This window comes from Micrasema longulum, unplaced genomic scaffold (assembly GCF_059751315.1).
Source record: "Micrasema longulum isolate JH-2025_06_02 unplaced genomic scaffold, ASM5975131v1 h1tg000541l, whole genome shotgun sequence".
Classification (NCBI taxonomy): domain Eukaryota; kingdom Metazoa; phylum Arthropoda; class Insecta; order Trichoptera; family Brachycentridae; genus Micrasema; species Micrasema longulum.
Window position 1 is genome coordinate 937,878 of NW_028277737.1, and position 17,369 is coordinate 955,246.

General features: G+C 31.5%; 1 protein-coding gene across 12 annotated transcripts in view; it reads left to right on the forward strand.

Moving 5' to 3' along the window:
- The window catches only part of LOC148280784 (alkylglycerol monooxygenase-like), a 90,766-nt gene that overhangs the window by 30,522 nt on the left and 42,875 nt on the right, over positions 1-17,369 (forward strand). For all 12 annotated transcript variants that reach the window (XM_088227830.1, XM_088227818.1, XM_088227822.1 and 9 more), the window contains 2 exons: positions 1,951-2,078; positions 11,140-11,291. In XM_088227830.1, coding sequence (XP_088083956.1) covers positions 2,002-2,078; positions 11,140-11,291 — 229 coding nt within the window. In that variant the 5' untranslated portion in view covers positions 1,951-2,001. The remainder of the gene's footprint in view (positions 1-1,950; positions 2,079-11,139; positions 11,292-17,369) is intronic.

Sequence of the window (17,369 nt, forward strand, 5' to 3'; positions counted from 1 at the left end):
TGCGGAAATGCTCGGGGCCTAGTATATATTGTACAGTTCTTCGTTATACCGAATGTGCCATTGATTATTTTCTCTTTCTGGTCCGCAGATTCTTCCAAGTACTTTTAGTTTAAAAGTGTCCAGCATTTCAGCTATCTTCACTAATTTAGTAGTTTGATACTACAACTAGGTAATTTCAAAATCAGCATTTGTGAGCTATCTACTAAAAACGTTTTTTTAATTCTCCTTCATGAATTTTAAAAATAGACAAGTCATGAATTCAAATCATCATACCTAATACCTTATGTAAGGATAAATTACGGGAGTCACATTGAACGAAATGTTTAATAAACGAGATTTATTTGATTTGCGATTTCCAAAACATGATATTTTTTTAACCAAATGAGATGATTTAAATTTATAAAGAACTTTCAATGTAAATAATGATTTTTTTGATAAATAAAAGTACATATTAAAATAGCGTATACTCAATTTTTCAATTTATTTATTCATCTATATATGTACATTACTAAATGGAATACTTTAATTTATAAATACAGAAATAATAAAAAAAATAAAAAAATAAGTTTATATAAAAATAAAACATGAGTATACATAATATCAAGAGAATAATATGTTATAACGAATAACTTTCTCAGAGACGTGAAAAACGTCAATGTTGAAAGAAGTTTTGTTCAACATAGAGGTAGCCTTTCCAACAGGAATAACCATTGGCAGGTTGGTCCTGTATCTTGGAATGTGAAACAGTCTATGCTGACGCTATCTTAGGTAATTATCCGGAATGTAAAAGCTAATGCTCCGCATAATTTTGGGGTTGTCAATAATACCGCGCAACAATCGAAATAAGTGCGTAGTTAAATAAACATTTCTTCTGGTCTTCAAACTGTTGTAACCAAGCAGATCTCAGTGGGATAAAGTCATGGATAATATCCGCACTCCCTCATGTAGAGAAACCGGTGTTCTAGCCAGTGCAGTGTTTTGTTTGGTTTTGTTTTTTTTGTTGATATTTACACATTTTTATGTAAGTAATTTATAAATGCAAATCCGTGTGTTAAAATTTTATATTACACTATCTACAACATATTTTCAACTTTATTTTTATTAGTCACAAGATATTTTCACAAAATTTTGTATAAGAGTTAATTGGGCGAGGACAGGAAATGACTACCTCGTCAAATAAGATTCTTTAAACACATTTATGTGATAAAATCAACGTAATAAAAGATTTGATTTGTTTGTAGTTAGTATTTATCTTAGGAAAACTAATCAAAAATAATTTTATTTCAACTCAATTATACATTTTCATGAGGAAAGTGCAAGCAGTCTCGGGTTCGATTCCCAACATGGTTGATACAAAATAATTATTTAAAGGGGTGTTTTTATACTAAAATATTTCATAGTCCCTGCACTGGTACTCGAAGCGTAAGACTGATCATCTTACCTCGATGTAACGAAAACGATCAAGATACTCTGCGATTGGTGTACCAATGCAGTGCCCTATGCATCCTTAGGTGCGGAAAGGGAATAAAGATGATGATCATGTTATAATGACAAAAAATAGTCTTCGTAAAAGGGGTTAACTTGGCAGGGTTCATTCGCTGTATTATTTGAAACGTGATCTTAGATTAAATTTGTGTTTTCTTTCAAAACATTTGGCGTTTATTTAATGGTTAATCCAACAATCTGGATTTTTGCATACACGGATAACGTCTGGCACACATTAATACTATGTAATATATAATACGGATAGTTTAAATTTTACTGTATAATAATCGATCGATCAATTAATCCCATTTTTCCGTTTCGTGTGGATTGGAAACGACTGCAACCAGTGCGTGTGAAATAGGGCTAACAGCTAATCGAATCCATTTTGTATAATGTGTGATATTATTTTTATGAATGTCGTTGTGCTGGAAGTTAATATACATAGTTTATTTGTTTTTCTTACAGGCCTGGCCATACTTCCTGCTGTTTATTATCTTGGAAAACCTTTTGCTGATCATGGAAGGAAAGCCCACCATTCGAGTTAATGACACACTAACGAGCATGTCGAATGGACTAATCAACGAGTGTGGAAGGTAATTTATTTATTGATTTATACGCCCTATGGGCTTTTACTATTATAAGCAATACATTCGAGTGCAGCAGCGTAACGTAAGTATAAAAATGAAGTTTGAAAAAAATAGCAAAAAAATACAAAAAGAAACAATAATTTGTTAAAAAAAGATAATGTACTCACATAGGTATATGGGTATACACTGTAGGGTGGGCCCATTTTTTTTTTTACTGAATTTTGAAATGAAGGGGATCTAAAAAGTTGCCTTTTAGATTACTGGGAATGCAAAAAATATTTGATACTACTCTTGGCCCTCAACCAGAGCTTGAAGTTTTTGAAAAAGCATATTTTTTGCGCTAAACCGGCTGTCGTTTCGTATTTAAGTAAGAAAATCAGTCTAATTAAATTTTATAACGTGCATTAAATCTTATTAAATAATCATCTAAGGGTGTGAGTTGCACTTTGTTTTGTAATAAATGGGTAGCATTGTTTTAACTAGCCATTGTTTTCGTCAATATTCGCCAGGCGCTCGACGGAATCAGTTGCGCGGGGTGTAAACTTATTGTATTTCGGTAGTTTTAAAACGTGTTCGAATTTGGAATGTGATTAAGTTATATCTTTACTAACAAAATAATAATTTTATCAATATAGATAATTAACAAAATGTTCAGACAGTGATAAACTTCAAACCTCGTTTGAGGGCCAAAAGTAGTATGGAATATTTTTTTTAACAATTTTTACGTTCAATGTGATCCAAAATGCAACGTTTTAGACCCCTTTCACTTTCATGTCTAATAAATTAAAAAACTTCATACATCATCGGCCCACTCTAGTATACAGTAAAATATTAAATACATTTACATACATATATACATATACACACATACATGCACATGCATACACGTTCTTAGTGGTGGTGGGGGTCAGTGCAAGCTCCTGATGTCACTGCGACCTGTGAAGATCTATTGTGACGGGTCCCCGTGAATAGTTCTCGCCCTCCAAGCCCAGATTTATAAAGAGCCTGGCTCCTGTATGGAAGGCGAGAATTTACATTTTGTTAAATCTGTGCCCTATGCACCAATGGGTATAGAGAAATTATGATAATTTATTACATGATTTTGTATAAAATGCTGTTTTTATAAATAAAATCATGCTTTGATCCGCTTAGAAACTTTTCACCCCATTTAATAAACATTTGAAATAATATTGCTAAATTCACATTTCCTCTTTAGACGGAATATAAGGGGAACTAAAATATTTATCCTATTTGCTTCCTTTTTCGTAATAAGAGGAAACCATTAAGGTCACAATTACCTCTCATATATTATGGTTATGCCCTGTCATAACTGATGTTATCATGGATGGTTTTCGGTATCTATGATCCTTATTACAATGTACATCCTTCAAAGATCCTGGTCGTTAGGACACAGTAAAAAATGGTGCGACGAAAACAATGAATAAAAACAATATTTGAAAAAAAACGTTGAAATTACAAATAAATGATTTCATATGTAAGTAGAATTTTCCGATTGATCTGAGGAAAAAAACTCATTATTTTGGGATCTAAACAGGAATCGATTTCGGAATCCTATCCCATGAATCCTATCGTAAACAAGCGTCTTAGCTACAATAAGTTAAGCGGATGTCTAAAAATGTCTCGTACTTTAATATCTTCGGCCTCGTGGTGTAATGGTCAGCGCGTTTGCTTACCGTGCGAGAGGTCTCGAGTTCAATTCCCCATATTATTAATATAAAATTCATATTTATTTAAAAATGTGTTTTCCCTCCAGAATATTTCCTAGTCCCTTGACTGGTACCTGAAGCGCAAGACTAATTATTTTACATTTATGGAACAAAAATAATCAAGATGCGTCACGATTGGTGCACCATTGCAGTGACCAATGCACCATTTGGAACGGAAAGGGAATAATGAATGAATTATTTATTTTATTCCCTTCAATTAATTGTATTTTTTTTATTTAAGAAGGTAAACATGCACAGAAAATATAAAAGGAAAATTAATGAAACCCACTAAACCAGCTTGTCAGCCGGTTTCTCATTTTTCCTTTACAAAGAAAAACGTTAGAGAAATCATTTAATTGTTTGTAATATTATTAAGAACTAAAAGCACACGTATTTTAACACAACATTAATGTTTTTTTTTTTAAATAGATGACTGTTAACATAAAAAAAGTAAGAGAAATCATTTAATTGTTTGTAACATTATTAAGAACTAAAAACGAACGAACGTATTTTTAACACAACATTAATGTAAAATTTTTTTTAAATAGATGACTGTTAACATAAAATAATAATCAATATAAAGCCTTGTTACATATGAGTCACTTAATTATTTTTTCCTTAAAAGTTTTGTCAACATTTTCTTTTAAGATCTGCTTAGGAATCTTATTAAAATTTTTAGTAATTGTATAATAAAGTGTTTTTTGGCCATACTTGTTAACAAACCTCGGTACTGACAAGCTTTCACGTTGTGCTAGATATTAGTTACTATTATTGTTGACCAAGAACGTGTCAATGTTTCTGGGAATATTTTTACTGTCATTAAAAAAAGGCACGTTCTATGAGGTAATCATTTTTTTATTATTGGGTAATAAATTGTGCTGATTTTTGGGTAAATAACAAAATAACACTTTTGAAACAAAGGGTGAGTGTGATTTTTTACTTGAAATATTGAAATGATTTTCGGAATAAAGTTTAAAGTTGCCGAATGATTTTTGGATAAAATCGTTGCAGTGATTTCAGGGTCACTAGGGTGTCGTGTAGCGATTTTTGCGTCAAAAGATTGTAGTAATTTAACTTTTCAAACAAAATGTTATTTGTACATTGGCGGGCTTATTGCTAAATGGCAATTTCTTCCAACCAACCAATAAAATAAAAGTTTTATTTTTATAATTCAAGTAACAGAACATATTCAATAGAAAAAAAATTATAAAAAGCTAAAGATATATAAAAATAGACATAAACGTATTTGTTTATGATTTACCTTAAATCAAAACTATTTTTTAATGGTAAAAAGGAAAAAGGAAAAGAGTAGAGATTAAGAAAGAGAAAGGAGATGTTTCTTCAGACGTGATTTAAACAGAGATAATGTAGTAACATCTTTGATGGTGGATGGGAGATGATTCCACAGTCGAGCCGCATGGACTCTATATGAGTTAGAGAAGAAAGAGGAATTATGGATGGGTATTAAGAGAGTGCCTTGAGAATTAGAACGAAGAGGTAAACCATTATTGGATCGCCTTTCTTGTATTCGGCGGGGATCGAACTCGCGACATAAGTTTTACAGTTGGCCGTATCAACCCCGCTGCGGTGCCTGTCAAGCACAAAAAAAAGATTATTGGGTCAAAAAGGTAGTAGTGATTTTCAGGAGACCCCTTGTTGATATTATTTCTTGTTTCTACCGTATTATAGGGACCATAATCAGGATGACAAGGTATTATGTACAAATGTATGTAGAGGAAATTTATTCAGTGTTTGTACCGTGTCGTAGTCAGCGAGGGTGTATTATGTATTTCGGGTTATTTCGTGCTCAAAATGTTTACGGTTCCAGCGCCAGGTGAACCCGTTTCGACTATGTTTGTTACATTATAGCAACTACGTATTAGATATTTAAGAAGATTAAATGGACCGTGTGGCCTAGATAAACTTTTTGTGAAAATAAAATGGCAGAGAAGAATTAAGGTTTAGAAACCAATATGACTGATGAATTATTAGAAAAATAGGCGAAAATATGTTTGAGATTTATAATCTTTCTACTGAAACTTCCATTGTTTTTTATAATTTGTTAAAAATAAAGCAAACATGTCCTACTAAATATTATTAAATATTTATATATAATCGCTTACCAAATTTTCTATGTCTACCGATTTCGAGACGTACCCGTCTCTTCGTCAGGACACTAATTAAACTAACACGGAAATCCCACTTTCATCATAGTTGTTGCACAAAAATATAAAACCAACATGACATGCGTTTTAATAGGACTCAAAAAAGAAAATTCCAGAAATAAAGCGCGCTCAATATGTATTAATAAAGATGTTTTGAAAACTTTTCTTTTAAATTATTTATTTATATTACTTTAAAGAAAGAAAATCTATAAAAAAACTGCGTTTTCAGTTTGGCAGGAATTTATCTACACATGTGAAATTTTTTTGTCAGCCTCGCGGTGTAATGGTTAAGGCGTTGCCTATCATGCAAGTGGTCTTGAGTTCGTTTCTCGACATGATTGATATGAACATTTATTTTAATGGGTTTTTACACCAGAATATTTCATAGTCCCTGGACTGGTACAGCGTAAGACTGATCATCTTACCTTCATGTAACAAAAAAAAAATAAGATTCGTTGTGATTGGTGTACCAATGCAGTGCTCTATGCACAATTAGGTGCTGAAAAGGAATGAAAATGATGTGAAAAAATTTTCAAATCATCTCTTTTTCGTGTTCTTTATATTTTGGCGCCATTTTCATTTTATTGTAAAAACGCATTAAAACAAGAAGCAAGTTGTGGTAGAGTGAGTTTCAACCCCGGACCTCCTGATTTGTGACACTTCTAACGGGATCATAACCCGTCTCCATTGATATGAAAATGTTATTATTTTTCGTTTTTTAAATTTTTTTTATTAAGATAGACAAATATAAGCATACAACATGAATACAAAGGTACTTTTTGTGAGACTCAATTCCAAAAAAAGTGCCACAGGAATTTGTGTACTAAAAAAATGAAGGTGGTTTAAAATCACGAGTTACTATCGTTGATAAATTAGTAAATATATATATATATAATTATGTATAGCTTTTTTAAATCAATGTTTACGTTGAAACGTGAACGTTGAACGTAATTGACCTTATGAAGAGCTTGCTCTAAGTATGAACAAAATTAATATGTATATTTAATAAGTAAAACAGAAATCAATTAAAAATAGCGTTAAAATAATAAAATTTAAAAAAATATTCAGGCAGAGCAACATTTTGTATTCTTAAACTTGTAAAAGTAAATAAAAATTAAGAATGAAAAACATGCTCAGATGTAAAAATAAAATAAAATAATAATAACATTATTAAAAAAGAAAAACATAGATATACACATACATATTTTAAGGAATTTAAAGAAACGATGAGAAGAATCTTTAAGTAAGACAATAAATTTAAGTCAATTAAAAAAAAAAATCTTCAAAATTAATGACACATTATAGTAAGAGCAGCAATATATTGATTTTATATCCATATACAATATAAGTAATTAAAAGTATTTTAAAAGTATGAAAACATGTCAATGCAGCAGAGAAAAAAAAAAGAATAACAGGTATAGCAAGTAATATTTAAAATTTGAAAAAGAAAAAAAAGCCTTAGCCTTGTACATGACACGTAAGACTACTAACAGGGGTCCAAACACATATAAAAAAACTTAGGCTTCCAGTCATGACCCACATTTGAATTTCAAGACAGACGAGACTCGAAGACCAAGTCTCGAGATTTCGAGACTTTTCGAGACATTGGTATTGATAAATCAATTCATTAAACATTTTTAAATGTACGTATTTTATTATTTTTACTCTTATTGTTTCTCGCACTTTTACATTACGCATTGCTTGCCCTAAACCACGACCAGACGAAATTTTCTAAAATTTGCTTTGAAGTAAACTTTTTTTTTTGCTCTGATTCATTTTATTCTTACAATCCATTGTTTTCTACCACACCACCTAATCCAACACATTTTTTTACCACAACCACTCGGGCTACCCAACGATTTAACTCCAACTAACCACACTAATAAATATGGATTTAAAATACGACCGCATTCAACCAGTTCACCAAAATGAGACTGTTTCACAAAATACTCCCTCTATCCGCACGGTATGCGTCACGGAGCCCGAGATGCGAACGCCGAACGCAAAATTAATAACTTTTCATTCGAAAATACTAATGTTTATTGCTTAGGAATGCTTAATATGTAAGAAAATAATAATTATAAATTTGAATAGAAATTATAGTATCCCTTTGCAAGTTTTAATTATTTATAAATAAAAAGAATGTATTATATAAACTAATTAACACTATAATCATTTATAAGAATATACCGTAGCTGCCGGCAGAAACGTTTGAATTTACTTTCTTTATAGATGTCGTTCTAATGACTCATTATTAGTTTATTAAATCATTTTGATAATTACAGCTAAGTTCATTATGCAGACTAAGCGGATTTTCTCCAAACTTACCCAGAAAGTCCTATATTAAATTTGGTCTGAGAGTCCTAATTCTCGAATGGAAGACCTAGTAATAACTGAACCTTAATCGTGAGATTTGATCAAAAACAAACTAATCGTCAGCACACTTTTTATATAATTATTAGTATGTAAATAAAAGAAAACATCAAATGAAGAAATGATTTCTCTGCCAGATTTTATATTATAAAACATAATATTTATTTGCGTATAATCTCACATAAAAAGAAAAACTGATTGATAACTGAGAAGAGCATTTAAAGATCTTATAACCTGCAATTGGTTGGTTTAAGTGATCAATTTTACATTGTTAGACATTCCCCATTCTACCCATGTTTAAACATCCATATATTCTAAACTCTTTCACCCATTGAATAGGAAAATATCTCATACTACGAATACCGATAAAAATATGTGAAATGGATTTAGAAAAATTAATTATATTTTTAAAATCAATATGGATATTATAGAAATATATTGTTTATTTTGCATAAAAATGTCTGCCTTAAAAAAGGTTGTACCTAGTTAGGCAGACTAGACATGACCCAGAGAAATCTATTACCTAACTGTGTATGTAGTAGTTAAAATAATTGTTATTTTTGTTAATAAACCATGATTATTATTATTAATAATTCAAAAATAAAATTGTTAAAAAATACGCCTTGACAAAAACGCGTCATGATTGCTCGTGCCACTAGTAACGTCAAAATTTATGTTCGTCTACAATATTTGTCATTTTTTCTTACTATTTGTATGGACCGTAATTTTCGGGTGGTTTTTACGAAGAATTTTGACGTTGTGAATGATATATTCGCTGTGACAGTATATCTTCTTTCAGACATAATACACAAAAACGGTTTTAAAAACACTAATATAATTTATGTAAATAAACGCGGATGAAATAATAAACGACGGTCGCTTCATGCAAAGTACGTACTGGAATGACAAAACGTAAAAATTAAATGCGGATCGTGACGTATAAGCGGCATGGTCAATGCCATGAAGCTTTTTCGCGGGAATTAAAAACTAAAAATATTTTTTATACTACTTAGACGAATGAATTTTTTTACTCGAAAGTATTTCGTATACCCTGATAAATTCACAATTGTAAATACAAATTTATATTTTGTGAAGTTAAAGATCTATTAATTATTATTGACAACCTAGATTTCGAACGATCTGATTGATGTAAAAGAGATTGATCCGGTTAAATTATTTCACCTACAACATAATTTTTACTCTCATTCGCTAGTTGAAATTTTGTTATTTTTTGTAAACCCTGTGTGTTACATTTTGCAGTTTCTCTCCCCTCATTCTAAGGCTATGCTCTCAAGTTATTAAATATAATTGATTGCATCCGAGAAAGCTCTTTACGTGAGTTTTCCTTAATTGAGTCTGTTCGGGTCTCCGCTCTGCGACATAAAATATGACAAAGAAAATGTATTATGTCCCATACGGTAGTACAATGAATGCCTGAGAAAACAGAAGACTTTGATACGCTAAACATTAAAATTCACCATCTTTTTGAAAATGAAGAAAAATAATTTCGGCGGTAAACACCACTTTCAACAAAAATGGAAGAATCGTTTTTTTACGATAAAAGTCCCTCATTTATGAGATTTGATTAGTAATTGAATTAATTATGAACCTGAATAAATATTGTTATATTTTTTGTAATTTAATTGTTTTGACTTAATATAGGATGCTTGTGTGTAAAAAAAAACAAATCACCATAAAACAGCCATTCTTATGACTAATTTCTTCAATATAAAAAAACAAGACAAAGTTAATACTTTTTCACATATTCACATATACACAAATCCTCACCCTCACTTTGACACCCTAATACCTCCTCTCACACACACACACATGCCCTCACAAATAATGACTATTCTATTACCTACTTGTTTATGTACAATGTATTTTTGTGGATATCTGTTATTGGTTTCATTTTATGTTTTTTTGTTTGTACATGTATATTTGCTGTATAAATGTTAACACCCTAAATAAATAAAATAAAAATTACAATCAAAAGATACGACGAAAGGTAGAAAATACATTAAAAATAGTATTGTGTAAGTGTAGGTATTTAGTTGGCTTGTGAATTTTTATTGTCACTGTACAACATTCACCGTCCTAGAAGGAAGAATCCAGCTTTGTATTTTAACATTTGGACAGTCAAAATAAAAATTAAAGACTTTATCATTATTATTTCATGTCCACTCCCTAGTTGAAGCATATAGTATCCATAGAGAGCTTCCATGCATCTCTCGTTCTTGTCCCCAAGTTCTGACGTAAATTGTCAAAGAATATTGAGGTTTTCTACTGACATTTCTTGGTGGAACTGCATTTTAATTATAATAATAAAAATACTTTATAGTTTTATTCTACTTTTATTCCAGTCGGAAGATGTCGGTCACGATGAAACCCGGTCACTGGTAAAAAAAAAATGTATAAAATAATGATAAATAAAAGTGGGATAAAACTATGGAGTATTTTTATAATTATAATGTCAATGAATAGTCGGTAGTGAACGTCCAAGACGTCGAGAACTCGATGCCTTGTAAAGTAGGCAAGCGTGGTTGAGGCTTTCAGGAGGCATACGCAGTATATGGCCCAGTCAACCGTATCGCCTCCGCTTGATGACAGTTGTCACCGGAGAGTTTGCTGCGTCCGTTTTCTTATTACTTCATTCCCCACAAAGTCAAACCACCGTACGTACACCCAGGCTACTTCTTAGACACCTATTCTCAAAACTCAGTATTTTGCAGTTTTGGGCCCTAGTGGGATCTAACGTTGAGATACGTTTTGTCAATTTTTAAAGCTGGTCTTTGTTTTCAGGTTGCTCTTCAGGGGTGGCGAATCCGTAGCATACGTTTATATCTACGAGAACTTCCGCATAGTGGAGTTGCAGTGGAATTCAGCCCTGACGTGGTATTGCGCAGCCCTGGGTGTCGATTTCTGCTACTACTGGGTACACAGAGCAAGCCACGGTAAATTTAATATAAAATAAATATCTCTGTTAACATCATAAAAGGCAACCAAGTGGAGAAAAACCCTTACATTAGTGCCACGATGCCGAGTTTGATTCCTGGAAGAATAGAAATGAATATTAGTTTAAAGGTGGTTCTACACTTCTAATACGAGGGTTGACTGATAAACTCCACCTCGATAGCTTAATCACATATAACTATCGACGTACTTAAAAACATACTAAGCAACAATGTTTGATAAGGTCCAAATGCTTGCAGACTGACTGGATTTCCTCCCTAGGAGTTGTTCATTTTTAAATAGTAACATATTGTCCATTGTAGATATTAAAAGTATATACTATGGTTTGTGCAACTCTGTTTTGGCCAACGGATGTATTTGTTGGGGAGGAGCTGCGAAGATTATTCTTGATCCCTTGGTTAAGGTACATAAATGAATATTGAGGATAATATTGCGAAAACCATACAATCATCCGAGTGAAGGCCTTTTCAAATCCTTAGACGTCCTTGGCTTAAGGCAAATCTACATAAGGAAAGTAATACTTGACATCCACAAAAATAGGAGCACTCAGGTGATTGTGAGTCATGCGCACTCAACCAGGAGTACAGTAAGAAACGATTTGGTGATTCCAATAGCACGTACAGCGGTATTCCAAAAATCATTTCTATATAACGGACCTAAACTATACAACCTGATACCGTCTTTTTGGAAATCTGATAAACCATCAGTTTTGAAAAGAAATTTAAAAATTTGGTTGACAGACATTGGAAGTAAGGAATCGGAGAATTTATTGAATATAGTAATCTAAATATTATGCTATCCCATTGAATCATATATAAATTTATTGTATTTTCGCATGTGCATATATATCGTGTATGAATGTGTGTATATATGTGTATATGTATGTATATGTGTGTATATATGTATGTATGTGTATATGTATGTACGAAGTATGTATGCTTTATATTTGTGTATTTAATTGTATTTTTACATTTAATGTAAACTTTTTTTTTTTCTTTTCTTCTCTTTTGGGCTATAACTGTTTTTTTTTTATTTCTTCAATATTGTTTTTTTATTTATAGGAATAATATTCGTAAACCATATTTGCCGCAACAAATCGGTTTCTTAGAACAGGCATTTTCCCATATAGGAACCGATTGCAACATTAGGCGTATTAATATTTCTGGCTTGCCGACCCTTCATATTCTAAGCCTACTCCTAGTACTAGCAGAATTTGCCAGAGTGTTTTTTGTGCCATTTTGTAACATTGTATGTATAAACTAATAAATGAATAAAAAAAAAATATATATATATATTTCAACAGAGAGGAAAAACATTTTATGAGAAGGGAATATGAAAGTCTAGGCATTTACAGGCCTTATGACCTGTCATTGGCTGGTTTAAGTGGCCACTTTACACACTGTGTAACATTCACCATTCTGCCCATGTTTGAACATCCAAAAGTCAACAGATGGAAAAGTTGAAGAAATGTGGATGTTCAAACAAAATCTTTATAAAAAACCACCTTCTAAAAGCCAGATTCTCAGCAGACGTCTTTCTCTTGAGCCAGATAAGTTTTTTTGATTTTTAATATTTAATGGGAGCAGATTATAAATTTTTGTAAATTGTACTCTAGTGTTCTTTTCCTGTATTTATTATTGAATTTAGGGAGAGCTAGTCCATCTACACTAGTAAACAGAGTATTATATACATGCTCCAATTTATTTCTGTATTCAGATAGAGACGCATGCTGAGAAACCTTTTGGACCATAATAGAGCTCTAACGGATAAAATGTTTATAGATTTATACAATAAAGACATTGAAATATCGTGTCGCTGACAGTACAATTTTATTATTTTTTTTATTTTCATTTATGTTTTTTTTTTTTTTTTTGCATAACAACAGACCAGGAGGCCCAATTACAGTTGTGAATTACATCACAGAACACACAGGCTTGAGATGAATCACATTAATTTTTTTGTGTTCTCACCGGGAATCGAACCCGGAACCTTCAGTGTGTGAGTCAAGCGTCTTGACCACTACATTGATCATTGAATTTTGTAAGTTCTGTACAAGGTTTATGTTTGTATTACTGGAAAAAGCCCATGAGGTTAAAGCGTATCTTATAATTGATTCTGAAAGTGACAAATAAATTATTCTTAAAGTACCAGCGTATGCAAAATAATGAATGTAACATAGTGTATAAAGTGGCCACTTAAACCAGGAAATGGCAGGTCGTAAGCCCTGTAAATACCTAGACTTAGACCCTTATTTTCTCATCTAAAATTGTTTCCGTTGTTAGTTGTTTGTTTAACCTTATTTTGTTCTTCGATCAAAAACAATTAATATTATCAAAATATGTTGGAAATAATTTCCTAAGATTTTTTGTGTTTATCCATTGGATAACGTGGAAATCACGTTTCTTGACCAAATAATTGGGCGTAGTGATAAACTATAAATAAATGGGATACCTCATTTAATTAGATTTCCAATATTGGGTGAACGGTACGAATATTTTTTCCATTGAAAATGAAATTCCTTCAGACTCATTGTCTCGATTATTTATACGTAGGTGAAAAATTCAGGCACAGTTCCGAAATCTTTTAGAAATATTTTATACTGACAGATGTTTCAACAGAGACGGAAAACATAGTTATATAAACATAGGTAGTTTTATATTACTTTCCTGATCTTACAAGCGTTGAATTCCGGAGCATGTAATGAGCCGCGGCATAAACAAACAAAATCTAATAAACTGCAGACAAACATGCAAAAAATGAACCGCCTGAAAACGTTTCAATATTAATTGTGGACAATAAGGCCTGTACTAAAAAAAGTATTTTGCCGAAAGATGATAAAACATGGAATTTTATGTTCTTTTTTACATTTTGAACTGAATCTTTGATAGTCTGAAAAATCCAAGTTTTAGTTTACAAGCCTTATTTTAGTGCCGGTAGATGAATTTAACATTTGTGTACGCGGATTTTTTTTCACTGTAGGGTGTTCACACAAAATGCCGAAAAATTCGGCGACATGCAAAATACTCGTATTTTTATTTTATTTATTTATTCATATTTTTTGCTTACAAACTATAATTAATAATAAAAATAATGCCACCTCACTGGGGTTTCCCGTGTCGAAGACACTTAAATATATAAATTTTTTGAAATTTTATTTGAGAATAAACAAAGAAGACTTACTTAAAAAACAAAGATAATTAACAAATATTCAGACAGTTTTAAAAACAAGGTATTTATGTACGTCTATATTATTTATATTACAAAACACACAATGAAAATAACAAAAACCTAACATAAGCTTACACTTGTGGAGCAGTTGATTCAATATTGGTATAAGCGAATGAGACAATCCATTTTACTTCTACCTAGCTCATCATATCAGTATATACAAGTTGTCCGCCGGCAGATTTATTAGGGGAGTATTATTTTTCTCCCCTCCCACAAATCCTGCCACATATCGCCAAATATTATTTACCTAATTTTGGTGCATGTTCTGACATGGTGGTGTTTGCATTTCCTTTAACTCTGCATATTATTTATGTATTTTTTCGTAAAAACTATGTAAACTACGGTAACGGTAAGGTAATAGTGTATTTTAGTATTTGCATGTTAGTGTAGTGAATGTCCTGACGTAGAGGCGCGTGCGGTTTGAAACCGGTAGATATAAAAAGTCGGTTAGTGGTTAAATACTAATATTTACTAACATTAATTAAAATGTTTGACCACTAATTTAATGCTTTGAATATAAAAAACTGTATTGCATACTTTTTTTTATAATCCTTAAGTATAAAGAATAATAACTTTGGAGGAATTATTGCTTAAAGTAATATCTTCCAGCTAACCAAAATGGAGACTGATCAAAAATAGAGTCGGTTAAAAATGTTATATTATTAATATTTAAAGCATTAACTTTGTGGTCAAACATTTTACGAAATGTTATTAAATATTTGTATATAACCACTTACCGACTTTTCTATGTCTACCGGTTTCGAGACGTATCCGTCTCTTCGTCAGGGCACCAATTAAAACAACATGCAAAACAACATGCAAAACCCACTTATACACCTTCACAATAGTTGTTGCACAAAAATATAAAACCAACACGACATACATTTTAGTAAGCACATGCACTGATTAGGACAAACTATGAAAATTATGAAAATATTATTTTGTTTGAGAATTAATAAAAAAAGTAGAGCGGATGGAGGGAGCCTAATAGGTTTTGTAGGGTGACTATACTAAGAGATGGGTACGCCTCGAAACCGGTAGACATAGAAAAGTCGGTAAGTGGTTATATATAAATATTTAGTAAAAAAATTTACTAAAAAAGCAAAAGATGTATCAAAAGATGCAAACGTGAAAAAAAACCTAATTAATTCAAATTATAGCTGTTTTTTAATGGGGGAATAATGCTTGCACATATTAACTTTCAAAAATGTACATTCTGTTATACGTATTAAAAAATGAGGAATGTGGAATCAGATAATGAGTTTGGAAGGAGAGAGAAAGAGGAACTAAGGAAAGAATAAGTACAAAACTGTATTTAAAAAAAAACTATAAAATGCAGGGAGTTAAAGATTCTAAATATATTAAGTAATGTTTCAGGTTAAAAAACGTCGAAATAGTCATAAAATGACTAAGATTGAAAAAAAATGATTTCAACTAAGACGTACTTAAAAAAACATCGTTATTGAAAGTACCTGGTTTGGGTTTCATACAATACTGCTATATGTTGGTGCTATCCAGGTGCTATCAATAAATTATCAGCAGAAGCCTGCTACTGTAATTGGATTCAAAATGCTTAAAAGCAATTTGGTGTTGCATAAGCAAGTGTTTTGCGGCTTAATATGCAGCTTTTTAGAATCCATACAATTAGATAAGAAATCGGTTGAATATTTAATGCCATTTTGTAACTAGTCCTAATTACGAACATCATTACTTATATTTTTGTCTGTAGCTAAGTGGATGAAGAATACAGTTGTGAAATAGAACCAGAGCCCTGGACGAGTGTGTAAAGTTAAGATAAATCCGTCTAGTATTGTAGTTGTTGTTGCGCGTTCGTTAACTATACTTATAGGTCTCAGATTATATTCCTGGCAAGGTCAACGTGAAATATTTACTTTAAAGGTGACTGCAAAATCACCGTCTTTGTACTGGGACTTAAAGCAAAAGACTGATCGCCTTGTCTTCACGTAAAAGCAATCGAATTGCGCTGCGTTTAGTGAGACAATGCAGTGCCATATGCACCACTGTGTCTGGAAAAGAGAATAATGATGAGGAACCAATCAAAATCGAATAATATCGTACGGTTTGTAAGGGTTGAAATGGAAATTGTCTATCGATGCATTATGTAAATAAATAAAAAATAAATAAACATAAAGTTAAAAAAATAATGTTTGAGTATTTTATTTAAAAATCTTGTGAGTTGATTTGTTCTTCTTAAAAAGGTAAAAGGAAAAAACATTCATGTTTATCAGTCAGTTCTTGGTAACTGTATTTTAAGAATGTTTTTTCGTTTTCGTTTTAGAATGTTTTTTGGAAGCGTTAAAAAATGCACGTAATGCTTCATTTAAGTGTGATTATTTTATTAATACTATTTTAAAACAATTATTAAACGCAATTAAGTTCAAATCTTGTGAAGACAATGAATGAATGCGTATGAAAAAATGTAGATTCTGTAGATGCAAATCGTAAAGTAACGATTTCCAATATCCAAGAAACGAAGGCGCTGTGGACAGTGAGAGATAAGGCGATGTAAATCACCCCAAATTACCCCAATCTGAACCATTCTAAGCTCGTTTCCCATAAAGTACAGGCTTTATATGAACAAACGTCTTTATATATTATAATAGAAGCTTTTCTACCTACCCTCCATCAGGCGTCTAATAATGTCGATTGCAGTCGTCTATTTTGATCGCGTAGTTATTTTTGGTCAAAAGAAATCTACCGTTAGCTTCAGTAGTAATTTTGGTCGATAAAATTGATCATGAATTTAATTTCTGTCAATGTATTGTGATCTTCAATTCGCTGAAATAGAAGTTTTAGGATAAACATAATAA